Source organism: Thunnus thynnus, chromosome 16 (genome assembly GCF_963924715.1).
Source record: "Thunnus thynnus chromosome 16, fThuThy2.1, whole genome shotgun sequence".
Classification (NCBI taxonomy): domain Eukaryota; kingdom Metazoa; phylum Chordata; class Actinopteri; order Scombriformes; family Scombridae; genus Thunnus; species Thunnus thynnus.
In genome coordinates, this window is record NC_089532.1 from 20,839,991 (window position 1) to 20,857,339 (window position 17,349).

The 17,349-nt window shown below is 42.0% G+C and overlaps 1 protein-coding gene across 1 annotated transcript in view; it reads right to left on the reverse strand.

Moving 5' to 3' along the window:
- Window positions 1–15,009, reverse strand: part of LOC137200303 (connector enhancer of kinase suppressor of ras 3-like) — a 49,922-nt gene extending 34,913 nt beyond the window's left edge. The window contains exon 1 of the mRNA XM_067615010.1: window positions 14,765–15,009. Coding sequence (XP_067471111.1) covers window positions 14,765–14,816 — 52 coding nt within the window. The 5' untranslated portion in view covers window positions 14,817–15,009. The remainder of the gene's footprint in view (window positions 1–14,764) is intronic.
- Between the last annotated feature and the right edge of the window lie 2,340 nt (window positions 15,010–17,349).

Sequence of the window (17,349 nt, forward strand, 5' to 3'; positions counted from 1 at the left end):
TAGCCGGCATTCTGCGAGGAATTCAACTTCACATTGTGAAGACTGAGAGGGACTGAGCACCAGCTTGAGCCCGCAACAAGACAAACGCAAGCCAAACACAAACTCTGGGCCGGTCACTTAATGCGATTAGATTAAAACAAAGACTCGGATCCAGAGGGTGCAAAGTTTCTCCATCCTGCAGTGTTAAAAAGGCATTTCCTGTGGAATGGTGCCATGCTTTGTGCGAAATCTCCACACCAATCAGAAGAATAAAAGGGCACAAGGAAAAGTTGTGGTTCAGCTTACAAATAAGACTTGCTAAGGCTTACGTTGTGTGTTTTCTTAGCTCTGTTGCCCTAAAACCACACTAAGATCACACAGACAGACTAGATACGGGAAAACAGTCTGGAAAGAAATAGTTGAAGGAATGAATAAGGGGTCTATCCTCTCCTCTGGGTTGTTTTGCCTTTCTTTCATTCATCGGCAAGTGTGATCTCCCCACATATCCTTTCACTGACTTTGGAGTTCAGACTTCAGACAGTTGAGAAATTCCAGGTCACTAGAGGTCCAAACTGATTTGCATCAGCTTTGAATTGGGTACGATTTTGAGTGTACTTACATACGTCAGAGACTTTAATGGTACCATTGGTGGAGAACTGGGGTAAATGTGCGTCACAGAGAAACTGCATTACTCTCCCACTGAATTGTGGGGCACACACAGGAACGTAACACAGCAATCTGTCCCTCTGGACACAACCATTGACACCTTCTGAATAAAAGAGGGGTGTCCTTACAGTGGGGCTTATAAAACATTTATTTGGCCTCGATCAATGGCTGCTAGGGTGTGTGTCTGTGTGCGAGACTATCAATTTTCATTAAGGCTAGAGAAACCAGTAAAGGAGATAGAGTGTCACCTTATTGTGAATTGGGTGAAGGGGGAGGCAGCAGGGAGGACTGTGTGAATGCTTTTTCAAAAGCCTGCGCAGGATGAAACGCTTTGGAGGAGTTTTATGGCCTCTGTGAACCACTTGGCAAATGTCCTCAAACCAAAGCAAGAGGGTGCAAGTGTAGCCTATAGCACACATGCAAAGACACACGGCACCAATGTCAAATGCAATTGCATTGCCGATCAGCTGGATAAACATTTATTGCTCCCTAAATCTTCTGCCAAATTTCACTGAAATCCATAGACAAGTTTTTCCTAAATCCTAAAAACAGTAGTCAACAATGAAATTCAATCTCACTACATAAAAAATGTATAAAGAACAGAGTGACAGAATAGTATTGTAAGTGAGACAAACTGCTGTAAAATGGATGAAATAGAAATTGATCAATAAACAAACAGTACAGGAAGGTGATTGGCAAATGCCAGTGTGTCTGTGTATGTCACTTGCTGTTCACTGTGGGGTCTTTCTTACCACCCACCATCTTCCATTCAGTAAACAATGATTATGTGTACAACAGGTTATCAACACAACAGTTTCAGTGTATGCATATACACTTGCGCGCACACACACACACACACACACACACACACACACACACACACACACACACACACACACACACACACACACACACAGGCATATTTCTGGACAGCTGGGAAAGCAAGAAACCCAGATACTCCAGTCTGGACAGCACAAGTGGAATTGGACCCTTTAGGAGGCCGTAGAGCTCTGCAGCCTACTTAAAGGCTGTGTAAGCACACATTTCTGGCAATGTAAACAACAGAACCCTTCCTCTTGCAAATGGCTGTGCTATTCTTGTCATAATCTCAATGTTTCCCATCCACACAGAGGCACAAAAAACAGCAGATTGGGTTTTAAGTGGCCAAGTACATGATAGCACAGGGCCCATTGTGTATGTGTGTGATTGAAAAAAAAAAAACACATTAAAGAACAGCTAATAGGTTTGCACACGAGATCTTATACAAGTTCAGTGCTCTGTCATCAGGAAATTGTTGATCAGTTTTGATCAACAATGCTTTCAGTGCAGCTTCTGGTTTGCCAACGTTTAGTTCTCAGGGGTTTGATTACAGAAGTTACTAGAAAAGAGTGAACAGTCTTTCACCTCCTACAGAATGAACTAAATAAGCTCCCTCCTCCTCACCCCCCCCCATCTCTCAACCCCTCCCTTTGCTCCCACTGGGAGGTGTAGCCACTCTGTAACACACACACACACAGACAGACACAAACCAGGACACACACAAACTTGCACACACCAAATATCCCCACTGGGGTGGCCAGTGGGAAAGCTACTGGGTGTAGAATAGCAAAGCCACTGTAACTCTGCTGTCTGTATTTGTCAGCACGGCCTCTGAACCTGCGGGGAACGGTCAGGAATTTGACTCATTGTTCTCCGCTGAGCAGCTCCATTGTGGGAATTCACAGCTCTCTGGCACAATGGTCTCTGGCTGGACCAGGCCGTGCTGTAATTAGAAAGAAAGAAAAAGCTCCTCTCTGCGACTGCAAAGCTATCCTCTAATGCATGACTTCACAGGAAAACAACAAAGCCTGTACACACACACGGGGCTGGCCCTTCCAATGGGAAACTGGGGATAGGAGTTACACAATGGTCCTCTACATCTCCCCATTGTGTCTACATCAACGTCATAATTCAATTCAGGTTATTTTTGAAATCAGGTGGGTTTTTTAATTGATACAAAGAGAGAAAAAATGTAGGTTATGGTGCCACTTACTATAAGATTGTGACTTCTTGAACTGTTTTACAGTGCTTAAGACACAAAGGCAGCATTTTCTTGTTCTATCGCTCTCTCGCTGCTTAACTGGCTATGACCCTGCGCAACCCATGTTTTAATCTTATCAATGCTTCCTCCAGTTAACATGGAGTGTTTCACTTCATGTACCCTAATCTTAAACACAGACGACTACAAAATGGCAGTGACATGTCCAGAGTGGGCTTCCTAAGTGAGAAAAAGCAGCTGAGGCTAGCCCCTCACACAGGCAGACAAAAGCGGCTCTGTCTCTTACAGGGTGATGGATGATGACTGATGAGAGAAGTGGGGGTCATAGTTCACGGGCTTGTCATGGTTGAAGCACATCAGCAAGTATGAGTGCCCGGCCCCTTGGTTCAGTTAATCCACACCTCTTACAGCAACGCAGCCTCAGTTACATTGCCAGTTCTTTGTCAGTTTGAGGTTTTTTTGGGGGGGGGGGGGTGGATGACTCGGTTAATATTGACCGGAGTGAGGCGAGAGGTGACGTCTGGAGGCGACGCAGGTCAGAGCGGAGGAACACAGGAGGTCAGGAGGGGTATTTTAGCTGTCGCATGACCTGATACATGATGACTTCTGGTCATTAGCAGATCAGAGGATTGAGGAAAAACAAGATGGAGCAAGAAGGAGGAACACTCTACAAAAAAAAAAAAGAGAGATAAAGCAGACTGCTGCAGGCATATTTGTCAGTGATTTTCCAAACCTGCAGAATCCATAACAACTGTTGCTTAAGTTAGGGGTGTGGAAAAAAAAAAACTGTAAAACTGGTTGACTGGGTCACTGAGTTTAATCCTGAAACATACTTTAGTTTTCTCTTGTCAGACTTCCTTCACAAGCAATTTCTCAACACCACACATGCAGCCTATAATCTTAATGCCATTGTTAACAAATGTTCAGTTTAACACGCAATTCTTCCACATGGACTAGTTCCTTGCACACCTACATTCACTAAATACTGAGGATTCTAAAGTAGTTTGAGAGAGCAGCACATTTATATAAGAGAGCTCATACATGAATGGTGGGAAACCTGGATACTTATTTCTGGTGTTATCCAGGATACTGACTCATGCAAACATGTTCACCTATCTGATTGTTTTTTTTATTTTCAGTGCTTTCAATAGACCCTTTTCATGAGAGATCTGTTAATGAGTCATAGTAAGGAAAGCACAGGTGTGATCATTAAGGTGAGTCATTACATTATTCGACATTATGTCAAAATGTACACTGTTGCCATTAACAGCGCTTAGTGTAGCGCTATTAACGCAATTGTAGCCAGTTCTTGAGTGTTTGACAGGGACGGGAGCAGAAGTTCGAGCAATAACCTCTCAGGCCAACATAAACACCCATCACTCTCCAGCCAGTCGGCCGCCCAGCCACGCTGCAGCTCGTTACCACTAGCATAAACACCCACTAAAGAAAGCAACAAAGACCTCAAAAATGTCTCCAACACCCCACCTCCTCCTCTCAGTCCTGTTCCTGCTTCTCCACCCAGCGCAATCTTTCGTCTTTCCTGGCCCCTCCAACATTCATATTGTTGTGGTTCTGCCTGTTGACAAGTATCCCAAGATAGTCACAGTCTTTGTTTCTTGAAAGTGCACAATACAATGGACTGTCATTTCTGGAATTTGGGAATGGTCAAATGTTTTCCAGTTTTAATCACAACAAGTGTCGAATTAAAAAGCAATAAGGACACTCACACCACAGGGCCTGAGAATCACTAGTGAAGATGAAATGTTTCATAATAGACAGCGCTGTTTGTGTGTCAACGGGACTTCTAAAACACTCACTTTTTCAACTACCTACATATCATTTCCCTGAAACAAAACTATAATTAAAGACTGTCATTCTTTGCTAAGAGACAGAGTCAAAGTCATAGCCACTGAGTCACAAACTGGTCGTAGAAAACATGGAACTCAGTTCGGTGGTTTTGTCCCCTCACATATACTGTATACCGTATGATCAGGGTGGCCCTGCATACTGATTACAGGCCAATTTACTAGCACCATAATAGCTGCCTATGTAAACCACAATAAAGATGAACAAGGTTTCGGAGGGGTGGGGGGTGCCCCACTCATTTAGTTTGCCATGGGAATAGTGTAGCAGCAGTCATAATAACACTGCATGTGGGCATATTTTCTAGCAGAGCTGAACTCAACATTGCATCCATTGTGCTATTATGTTCCATGTGAATGCTTACTTTACTGGGCTTTTATGAAACAGACTGATACGACGGACAGCAACGAGCCTTTAATTAAAACTAAAGATAGCTTCATGTCGCTCCTGTCACTTGTGAGGTTGCTATGTGCTACGTTTCTAATGTGGATCCTCATAAGCATCGTTGGATAGATAAGAACCTGCTAATTGCCATAAGTCTTCTAGAGGGCAAATCTCCCTTGGATCTTGTTAGAAGGAAAGATTCACTTGCCAAACCAGGCAAAGGATTTACTTTATCAAAACCGACAGCAGGTCCATCTCTGACCCTGGCATAGAAGAGATCTCTTCTTCTACCCCTTTTCAACCAAGGCAGTTCGAGGGCTGGTTCGGAGCCGGTGCCTAATCTTGAACCAGTTCTTCGCATTTCGACAGCCAAAGAACTGGCTCTCAGCCAGGAAAACTGGTTCCAGAGAGACATTTTGCTGGTATAGAAAAAAGAACCGCTGACGTCAGGGGCTGGAGCTAGGATCATTGTGACCAACCAAAACCAAAATGCATTGCGTCTCTTCAGACTGCGCAGTGGTGGAGATTTTGGGCCAGGCCAGAGCCATATAGAGAGAGTTAAGCTGTTAATATGTCACTTTATTAAATTTTAATATTTTTTCAGGTGAGAAAGTAACCACATAGAGTCCCAATATGTGGTCAGTATATCCAACTAACATCTGTTTGGAATTTTGCTTCAATGTTTTTCGGAGATGTGAAGGGGCTGCTGGCCGGTGTTACACCGTATTTGGTGACTCATCAGATTCTGTGACCTGCAGTGTTGGAAAAAGTACTCAGATTCTTTACTTAAAAGGGAAAAGTTCAATATTTTTCAACCTGAACCCTATTTTCCCATCTTTTTATGTCTGAGTGACTAATGGGGAAACTTTTTGAAATTGGTCTAGCATTGAGCAAGAGAGCTGCAGCCAGCTTCCGCAAAGAAGGCTGCAATGTAATACGACAGGGCAATTGCATCCCGTCAATGTACGTCCACTAAAAGTGCAAATCTTGCGAGAGTTGAGTTGTTTCGAAATCAGCTAATCAGCTAAATATTCAGCCATGACTTTGAAAATCTTTTAGATAACACAAAGCTAGGCTTTCTGTACTCCAACACAAAAAACTCCTCCTGGCACTCCTCTCTCCAAGTCTGTCATGGTTGAATATTTAGCAGATTTCGATAACAACTCAAATCGCACAAGGTTTCAGAACAAGACTTCTCCTTGAGCGAGGCTTGGTTAGACACAATAACAAACAGACCAGATCAAGCAAAAGGTAAAGAAAAAAAAACATTTTATTTCTCTGTATGGTCCCTTCCATAATGTTGTCAGACAATTATAATAGCAATCTGAGCCTGTCAGTGGCAGAAACAAGCACTTTTAGTGGACATACATTGACAGTGTGCTATTGCCCTAAAGGATTACACTGCAGTCCATTTTGCAGCTGCCAGCTGAAGCGCTCTAGCTCCATACTGGACCAATTTCAAAAACTTACTTGTGATGAAGTATTTTTACATTGTGGTATTGATGGGTACTTCTACTGAAGTGAAGGATATGAACTTCTAACACTGCAGGTCACAGAATCTGATGAGTCACCAAATACGGCGTAACACCAGGTGAGACAGCCGTCAGTCATGTGATACACTCATGTCTTGCTTGAGTATACTTCAGTGTGATCAGTCTGCTGGTGATGGCATACTTAATTGTTCATTTAATTGCTAGGAAACCGGAGGCGTGTACAGTTATGTAACAATTTGGCTCTCTCGCTCGTTGAACCAATTGTGAACCGGCACCAGCACCAGTCCAGCACCAGCACTAGGTTCCAGTTGGTGGAAAGGGGACATTTCTCAGCCTGGCCTGTCCACATGCAACTCTGAGCTTACTGTCTGCCTTCTACCCCTGCTGAACCCGGCAGGAACACTTTGCTGTGTGCAAAGTGCTCCTGGTGGTCACCCCCTCAGTCACAATGGCTGCCAACAAAAAGCTGAAGCTCTGGCTGGAGCTGTAAATAAAATTAAGGTTACTATAGCGATAGGGGAAGTGGGAAGAGGTTGGGTAGAGGTTGAGTAGACGGTGGGGGAAAGGAGGTTCAGTCAAGTTGGAGGGGGCTGAAGTAGAAGGAGGGGAGAGGAGAGGTGTGTGTGAGAGATAGAGACCACGATCCAGGGTTTTATTGTTGGCTTGTGTCCAGGTCACGGGAGGAGGCGAGGGGTCAAAAAGATTGAGAACATCATTAGTCTATCCATCCTTTCAGTAGAGGACCAATAAAACAGAAAAACACACACACACACACACACACCATAAAAAACAGAAGAAAAAAGAAACCCACCAATCAGTAAGACACCGGCTTTCCCCAATAAAAATTCTCAATCACTCAGTTCTCTTATCATGGCAGAGAGGAACAAATCTAATGAACACTTGAATGAATTATGCAATGTAAGACATCACTACGCAGCCTACAGGCCATGGGCAGCTGATCCTGTTCTCCCTGCTGTGAGGGGTGTGTGTGGGGGAGGGTGAGTCATCTTCAATGAAAAGTAGTGGGGAGTGACAGTGACAGTCACCCCCAGGCCAGAACTGGGCACCTATGACGCAGCCACTCACACACACATACTGTAGGCACACACACACATACACTCCATGTTGTGCTGTGGTTACTTTACTGACTTTCTGGCTTTGGCATATCAAGATGTGTCGCCAAGTTTTGCTTTAATGCTCTAACTCATTGGTGGAAAAACAGACCACACACACACACACACACACACACAAACTAATCTCTTTCTCCACAAAAGCACTCCTCCCTTTCCCAGGTGGAGGTTTGTTTGTACTCCTGACAGCACCTGTTGTGGGTCTCCCTTGCAATCATGACAGATTAAGAAAGGGACAGTCATGTTCCTATAAATGATAAATGTGTTGTTCCAAACAAACAGAACTGAAAGGCAGGTGAGTGGGTTTTCCCGGGTGTCTGCACCGATGGAAACAAAAGAGAGGATAAAAAAAGAATCTCCCCTGATTGAGAATATTCTGGATCAGGAGAAACAAAGAGGAGTCACCACTCCCTGTTCAAACAAATTCAAAACCCACATTTTGTTCTAATGTCCTTTGTATAACCTATTGAGTTGGGATCAAGGGAACAAAGATTGTTTTGTTTGAAATGTGCTGGTGTTTTCAACCTTAACTCAAGATTAGCTGTGATATGAGATTAAATTTGGTGAGCTCCAGCCTCTAGCGGAAACATATGCAGGAGAAGATTTTAAGTTCAGTAGGTTAAAAGGTTTCATAACAAATTCCAATAAGACAAAAGGTTAGGATTACAGCTGACCTGTATTCTAATGAGTTACTCATGTGCTTGATGCTTTGACTGTTGGGAGAGTATGAGGAAATAAGCTACAAATAGTTGTTTTTCTTGAAGTTAGGGACTTGTGATGGGAAAGTCCAAAAGGGACAAACTTCCACAGAGGTAGAGTATGACTTCACTGCTCTGCCCTTGTGGAATTTTCTGTGCATTCCCTCGGTGACTTATAACCATAACAAAATGAAAACAGAAGTTTGACACAGCTGTATCACCTTAACAGCTTTATGACCTTTCCATAATAGAGTAATATGCACCTTTGTATACTGTAGACCTGCATGGGGAAACCGCACATGCAATCATAATATATCAGATCAAGCACAGATACAGCACAGCATGGGGCTTCCCTTTCATCTCCCAGGTGTTTTATAGTTTCCTGGTTAAAACAAACACGTAAATCCATCCATCCATTCAGGGTACATGGAGCCATGCTGATAGCGGGCCTGGGGGCTCATCAATGCACCGTCTATGTTGTGAAAACAAAGACTGGCCCATTACAGCTGCCTTATCTATCAGCACGATCTAATGTAACCAGTCAACAAAACAGACTCAAAGACACGTCACAGGAAAGTGAGAGACCTTCAAACAATAACAGCCTGCATGTAATCTAATTTTATCCCAGCATGTTATTATGCAAACAAACAGAATGGACTGCAAAATGTAACCCGGTAAATTATCTTGAAGTTTAATCATAAGATCGTATGTCCTACGAGGACAACAATTTTTAAACTGTGTGAACAGCTTGACAGGAATTCAGTCAGTCTGTGTGAAGGACTGTGAAAATATGGACTCGTCTGGACATGTTCTAAACAAGCTCCGATTTGGCATTCACCCAAGTGCCTTGCTAAACCCAAATGTGGGTAACAGTTCATAAAACTACAGATCACTTCATAATCATAATGACATTAAACTCCATTACACTGTAAGCTGGTGGCAGGAGGAAAGAGCTTTGTGTGTATTTGGTCAGTGAGGAGGGCTACAAAACTTGACTGGGTTCAGAATTTTAAATCCGTTAAAAGCAACTGGTGGCCCCAAATGCAACAAAGGACATGTGTGACCTGTTTTGACTGCTCATTCGCAGAGCTGTTAGTTTGGTAGAGGAAAAAAAAACAGCAGTCGACTGCATTCCTCTCATGTTCTGTGGTTATTTGAGCGTAACTGCATTAACAGGGCTTTGATAACAATACCAACACAGCCTTACACTTCCTTTTTCCTTCTCTGCACGCGATTTGAGTGGCCATACAAGCATAGATCTGTGTGGCAGCAATTTGAGATTTTAATATATTGAAAAAACTTCAAATCGCATGACAGTGAGAGTGAGCATTTGGGCACATTCATGACACGCAAACACATAAACCAGTGTAGGCAGGCACACATACTTGACTTCCCTGCACGAGAGGTCAGTCAGCATGTGACCCGTATTTGCACTTGCACCCGCTGTGCCACCTAAGGTTGGAGCTTTTATTCCTGTGGCTTAAGCACGGCACTTCACATGCCAATGCTCTTAGGGCAGACCGGGGCCAAATAGCTTGCAGGACCTACTAAGCAGAGATCATCTGGGAGATTTGCAATGTACATTTCAGATTTGAATGAAAAGCAAACTGGTCTAACGCGGGTTGGCAGGGATACGTGGTGACACTTGGTCTCCTCTCCTGGCGCTGTGAGAAGATCTGTTGGATACACATGCAAATGCAAACTGATTTTGCTTAACTGATAAAAATCATCAACCCTGTAAAGAGTTGTACACATGAAGGATCAATGCAGTATATATAGTGTTCAAACACATCAAACACCCAACTGAGGTCAACTGACACTGTGTTTAAGCTCAAATGGATAGAAACTAGGGCTGGGCAATATATCAATATTGTGATATGAGACTACATATCGTCTTAGATTTTGGATATTGTAATATTGTGTTATGGCATAAGTGTTGTCTTTTCCTGGTTTTAAAGGCTGCATTGCACTATAGTGATGTAATTTGCTGAATTTACCAGACTGCTCTAGTTGTTCTATTATTTGGCTTTACCCACTTAGTCATTACATCCACATTACTGGTATTATTTATCAAAAATCTCATTGTGGAAATATTTTGTGAAAGGATCAATAGTCATCTCTACAATATTCGGTAGAGGTATTTGGTCAAAAATATCGTAATATTTGATTTTGTCCATATTGCTCAGCCCTTATACAATAGCAACTTTTAACCAATGTGTGAAAACCCTTACTTTGATTAAAAAACACTGACTGTTGTTTCGTCTTTGTCTCTTGAACTCTAGATCATAATTATGACATTAACTATTGATGATTTCTCTACAAGTCCCCATATGGTGGAGCTCCTGAGGCTATAAGGCTGGGACAGCAGGCCGTGTGAGAAGCAGGCCGCTGCAGGGCCGACAGGGACAAAACCAAGGCAATCCCTTTGAGTCGCCTCTCCCCAGGGGGAATCCTCTTACAGCACTTCCCCTGAACTCTAAAGGCCTTTTTCTATGGAAAAGTAACATGGTTATCCGCCCATCAATGGAACACAATGGGTTGATTATAAAAGCTGAATGGCTGGATGACTAGAAACTGGTAAATGACAAAAGACAGGCATTTTAACTTTATGGGATGTCATGGGAAGAATGACTTTCAAATGAATAAATTATTTAACCTTGTTACATTGTTAAGTTCCTTGTATGATTGAGGCCACTAGAAGGGCATAAGGACATCCGCTACTATTAAATTGTGAACACTTGTCATGATGCGTATACACACAGTCTACAGTATGAGGCTTGCTAAAATGGATAAATGATGTCTGTGGAGGCTATCCAAACATAGAACTCCACTTGTCTGATAGAGCCAGCACTAAAACAGAGGCAGCGGATGCCTTAATAAGGGTGAGGTGTCTGCACAATGTCTGTTCACACTCCAGTTTAGGAAGTCTCTGTTTCAGCCAGATAAGGATCATGGGGCCATCATTGCCCACACCTCAGTATCATCTCTACAGATAAGACTGCTGAAGGTACCCATCAGTGAAGTCATTCAGCATGTGCAGACTCCTGTTACTTTTCAAAGCACACACTTGGTCAAAGACAAAAGCGCATTCAGCACATGTTTGTCACCTCTCTGACAAGCTAATTACCTTACTGGCACCTTGGTGTTATTTGAGAGGCAGGATACACACACACCTATGCTAATATACTCTTATGTTTTCCATCCACATGACATTCGTTTTCCATCCACTGTGTTGAACCTGCAGTTGACCATTCATATCAGACTTCTGGTTACGGACAATGTTCACACACATCTGAATCTGTAGTTCCATACACATCACCGATACGCTAATGGAGTCAGGCCTTGTATAGACGTGTGGCTATTTGGTCTGAGAGAGGTGTGAGATAGATGTAGGCCACTAGATCAGCTGGGCTAATAGAGACCTCTTGCTCAAAATAAACCCATCACTAAAATTATCACGGCTAAATCCATCTCCAGATACGGAGCTTTGAAATTTGATTAGTCAGTATTTAAGTATAGAAAATGCTGGAGGTCATCCAATGTGTGCTGATCTATAGAGTTGCATGTTCAGCCACAGTCTGAACTTGTTACAGCATTGGATTAAAGCCATATAGTCAGACAGTAGCTGTGCAGGTTTGCATGTTTGGGATGTCTTGTTAAAAACTTGGACGTCTTACTCCCAGTAACCAAGATGTGTACAAGGGGAGAGTAAAAAATAGAAAGTATGTTTGGTAAATGAAAAACTATTCAGCTAAGTTTGAGCTTAACATTCCCTGAGCAGTGCCAACCCTTCTCAGATGAAGCTTTGCCCATGTGGATTCATTTAGGACTATATTTGGAAAATGACTAGCAGGATACAAACTTTTGACTTTGTGAACATGGGTATGTGGGTCATTGTATAAGTGTTACTTCTTCAAATCCAACCTCATCTAAACCTGCACTTCATTTAACTCAAACAGTGTCAAAGCAAAACCATACATGTATTTCATTAATTGATTAAAAAAATATCGTGCTGTACCATCTATACTGCCATTAGAGAGGTGAATAACATCCCCGGGGTAGGGAGTCCCACACATGACATATGGCATAGCAAACACAGGACACCACAGGTCCAGCTGGAAGATCAGAGCTTGTGGTGAGGAAAATGCACTTCAGGGCATTTCCAGTCCCCAAACACAAAAACAACAGTGTTTAAATCGAAAGAACCAAATGCCCTTTCACTGGCAATAAACATCCACCAACCGCCGCTTGATCTCCTTGAACAATGCAAGTGATTAACAACTGCCTCAATACACAAAACAGTCCCTGTCCTACTGAGGAAAACAACCTGAGGCAAATGAGAACACAGATCTACAGACAGTGCTTTCTTGGGGGTTTAATATTACGTCTTTCACACAGGCGCAACAGCTCTGGAAACACCCGTGTTTGCCATCGGTGTGAGTGGGTCAACACGAGGCCGTGACCCTGCTTTCGTCAAGGATTTTACTTGTGTGTGTTGGCGCTTGTCTTCAGTATGAAGGGATTACACAAGTTATTCTTCAGTCAAACAACAAACCAGTGGTTACATGCTCTTTTGTGGCTGTCTACTGTACAGCGGTCACTGAGGACAACACAAGGTCTTTTCATTTTCATAGACATAGACTTGTGTCTCTCTCTAAGTAACACTGCTTTTTCTGAACACAAAAGATGTTAAACATGACCGTGGAGCACAAACACATACTTTACTTTAGTGAGTTTACCAAATAAAGAAAATATACCCTGTTAACGATCAATTTTAGGATAAAATTTCACCTCAAGATATCAGTCTTGCTACACCACAATGAGGGAAGCTAGATTTTTTGGCTGGTTTTGCAAAGCTGCATCATCCACTTTGTTGAAACTACAATCTAAAGACAACACAGCAGTGACCACTTTTGATTAAGGTGCAAAAATGACAACAATGATAGGAAGACCTGGTATTTGGTCAGAAAGGTCCACTGCAAGTCGACCCCTGTGTTCAACATAGCATGTTCATGCACTGGGTTTGTGTATGAAAGGGATATGTGAAATATTCCCATGAATGGCTTGCTGTCATTTCAGTTTGTTCACTACAGCCATCTTTGTAGGAGTCTGCAAATCCGATGGTTAAGACCAACAGAGACAATCGCTGAGTCAGATTTTCATGAGACTGACAGCAATGGGGCCTGTGTAGACAACTAATCCTCCATCCATGCGTGCTGGGGCCAGGCTCTTTTCACTGGACACACTGAAACTAACCCCTCCACAATCCCCTTTAGCTCCCAACTATAGATGAGCACAGGCAGGCATGCCTCAATCAGCAGTTGCTGCGCTACAACACTATCATAGCTCCAAATAATGACGCAAGTGCGTGCCCTGAGATACAAATTATGGGATTAATAATGAAGTCACTTATGCTTTGTTTTGGGATGTTTCAAAATGTCCTCAACTGTAAAGCTATGAGAGACAGCTTTGTCTTATCGCTGGCATTATAAACAGCTCATTAGTTCTTTTGCAGTAGAATATACACACACTTTTCTGCCTCCCTCTATGTTTGGAATGGTAGCAGTGTGACTATTTCCATCCATACTTCACATGCCATTTGGTGTCTCTCACTAGAAATACCTAAGCTGTGACTGAACACAGGTTCAAAGAGTAATGCTGTCATTTACCATAGCCAGCATTCCACTGAGCATCTGAAAAAGGTATGTTGCTTTTACTTAGTGCCCTAATCCTGACATGATAAAGTAGTCCTAAAAAGCTTTAAAAAAACAAGTCTGACTGAAACTGATTTATGGGATTCAAACACTTCTGACTTCTTCAAAAGGAGCCGGTTAATGAAAGCAGAACAGTGATTTCAAAACTGAGGTCCACGGTAATGAGTAATGACTGTCAGCATTACTTAATTAAAAACAATGAGTAGACTGAGCGAGTGCATTCATGACTTCAGTTGTGTGTTCAATGTCATTCCTTACTACTTCAGTCAGTCAGCAATATTGGTTTTAGATTGGGAGACCCTGAAGCAAAACTGTCATATAGGAGCTTGCGGTTTAAAGTGATATTAGCTTTGGTATTTCTGACACAGGAGTTTAGAAACCAGTGTAACTGAGACTGAATAAATTATCTCTCTTCCAACAGCGCGAAAGTCAGCCAACACTTGTCATTCAGAGCGCCACAAAGTAGCAAAAAGTAACAAATTAGCACACATAAAATGACAGCAATTAGCAGCAATTTAAGAGTCGTATCAAAGAAAAGATAACACAGCTGACTGTGGCGTTAATGGCTCAACTGGATAGCATCTGTGAGTGAGAGTGAAAGAAAATGCAGTCCCATTGTTAAGCTTCGAGGTATGTTGTCACACAGGAGCAGTTTCTACGAAACCAGCTGGAGATAACTGAGGAGCGAATTAAAGGTTGAGACAGAGAAGCGAGTAAAGACACAGGAATGTTGTGTTTCTTCTACAGTGTCCGTCAAAAACACTACATTAACGTAATTCATTAAGTACTCCACACGTACCTTTCATCCAGTCGACAACTTGCTTTGGTGTCCACTTTGTTATCGGCTCCATGGCTTCTTTCAACACAATGTCAGTGACCAAAATACGCCAAAATTTGGCGCCGGTGATTCAAGAAATGTGTAAAAAATATAAAGCCTCTTTGCTATCACATTCTTCACAACAGCTCAGTGCTGTCCGTCTGTTTGTGTTCACTCACTGAACCACTCTGTACTAGCATGACTGGAGGCTGGACTGAAATCCCCTACAGCTCCTCAGCGCCCGGTCTGGGATCTATGTTGCATTCATGTACAGCTGGGATACTGGGAATTATAACAATACGATCGCAAAAATAACGACCAGGCAAGACCAGATGCTGCTTGTTCTTCAGATCCTGGTAGAATGGCAACAAGGTGTGTCGTTTTGATGTTATTAATATTATACTGGAATAATAATGGTCCTATAGCCTATTAAGTTTGCTCATAGAGCCTGTGTTTAAGCTTCACGCAACCAATTTATAACATGATAAATTGCCTCATTTGTCAAAGTTAGTCTTTTTGATTGATATTGCAACAACTAAATGTATCATTAGTTCTGATTAAAAGCAGTGAACAGTGTGTTCAATGCATTTGTGGGACATGAAATTGGGAGCTTTACGAGGTGCAGTGAACGTCGCGTATGATGTAGGTAGCTTCTGTGTTCACCGCCCTCATTTGAAACTGGAGGCGTGTAAATATCAGTGAGTGTGTTGCCCACTTGATATGTGGTTGCTTCTGAAAAAGACAAAAGCTAATTTCATGATACACACGATTACACACGATAGGCCTACTTCAAGTATCAAAAATTAAACAATGCTCCATAGTTGGAAATCAGTGCAATTTGTGAAGTGTGTGTTAAACCTTTTTTTCGTCTATCTGATGAGTCATATGATAATGCCCTACTGACATGACATGAATTCATTTGTTTGATAAAAATCATATGTGCAGTCACTAAGTTATGATACCATGTATGAAAAACAGCAAAATCAGCAGGTTCTGTTTTCACTAAACTGAATGTGACTCACCACTGCTCTCTGTTGGTAACTTGCTTCTTTGCAAGCTATGTAGTAGTGGGCTGCTCTACAGTCCCCCCAAAACTGCTATACACAATAATCCTTCACATTGTGTACAATCTCGTTAACTAATTTAGAAAATGTCCCCAATCCAATAATATAATGAAACTGTATAATAAAAAGCTATAAATGAGTCTGATGGTTGTTCCAGCTACAGTGGAGAGTCAATTCACAATTACCTGAGCAACCCAGTTAAAAGATGTTATTGTGTTAATTTTTAAATTAATATAACTAGACAAAAAGACAAGAAGAAAAACAAAATTGTTTTCAGGAGTAAACTTCAAAGAAACCCCTTGAAATCCTTTTGGATAGTGATTGTTTTTCCCTGACAGTGACAATATATGATGTAGGCCCATAAAGAATTCAAGCATTTGAATAAACAGCATTTAACTATTTTCAGGTTATTTCTTTGGTCTTGGTCCTGGTCCTGGGACTGGTGGGAGCAACTGGTGTGCAGTGTGTTTACTGTGTTGCAACAGGTGGCTACTATGCAAAAGATTAGAAATCATGGAAAACACATTAGGTAGAATCTGTATTAAAATGATGTCCAGGGAGCACATAAATAATAAGAGAATAACCTTCTTCAGTTTAGAAAGTCAAGGTTCCTTTACTGTAAGGATATTTTACACATTGGAAGTATTACATCTTTTTTTTTTCCATGTTTGGTTATTAGGAAGATTTGTTAACTATTTAAGTACTGTTTGTTAAAAATGGTTCCTGATAGAAAGTAACCTTTACAGGTTCATTGTTTCCTAAATCTGAAACACACCTTGCATGGGAGATTCCCAGCCCTTCCCATCACACCACTACTGTACAGCTGGAAGCTGTTGTATACTCTGCACTGTAATCATCTGCAGATTAAACAGGGGTACACATCAATTTGCTGTCAAGCAAAAAAAAAAGAAAGAAAAAATACTGGAAGCCACAATACAGTGCTATTTGTTCTGCTTCTTTTCTTTTCCTTGTTTGGACTTGCTGGCGTCCCTACCAGTTAGACTAAACTAAGACCTGTTGTGAATAAGAGTCTTTTCTTTAGATTAAAGTTAATCAAAATTATCTCCCTGCGCTATCTCTGAGAGTAACTTTGGCGATGACTGACAGGTAGGATGCCTGCGGAAAGCTTTTATAGGAAGACATTTTTCTCAAGTTAAAACCTGCAGAACAAAAACAAGAATGAATATAATGAGGATGGGTGTTATTAGCACAGTATAAGGTACAAATATGGAGTTTGGGTGGAGACTATACAACATATTGCAGCCTTGGGTGACTAATGGCCTTTCAGTCAATTATGCCTCTAATATCCTTCTAGACAAAATGCTGTATATGCTTGTAGTGTACATTGTTGCCATGCACTGCAAACAACATATCTGACAGTGAACGGGGGAGTCAGAGCCATGTTCAGTTCTCATGGGAGTGGGGTGGATTGAAGGGGATTTGGATAGTGTGGAATTCAGGGGAGGTCCTCCCTGATAGGATTAAGTGAATCATGGGATTGTT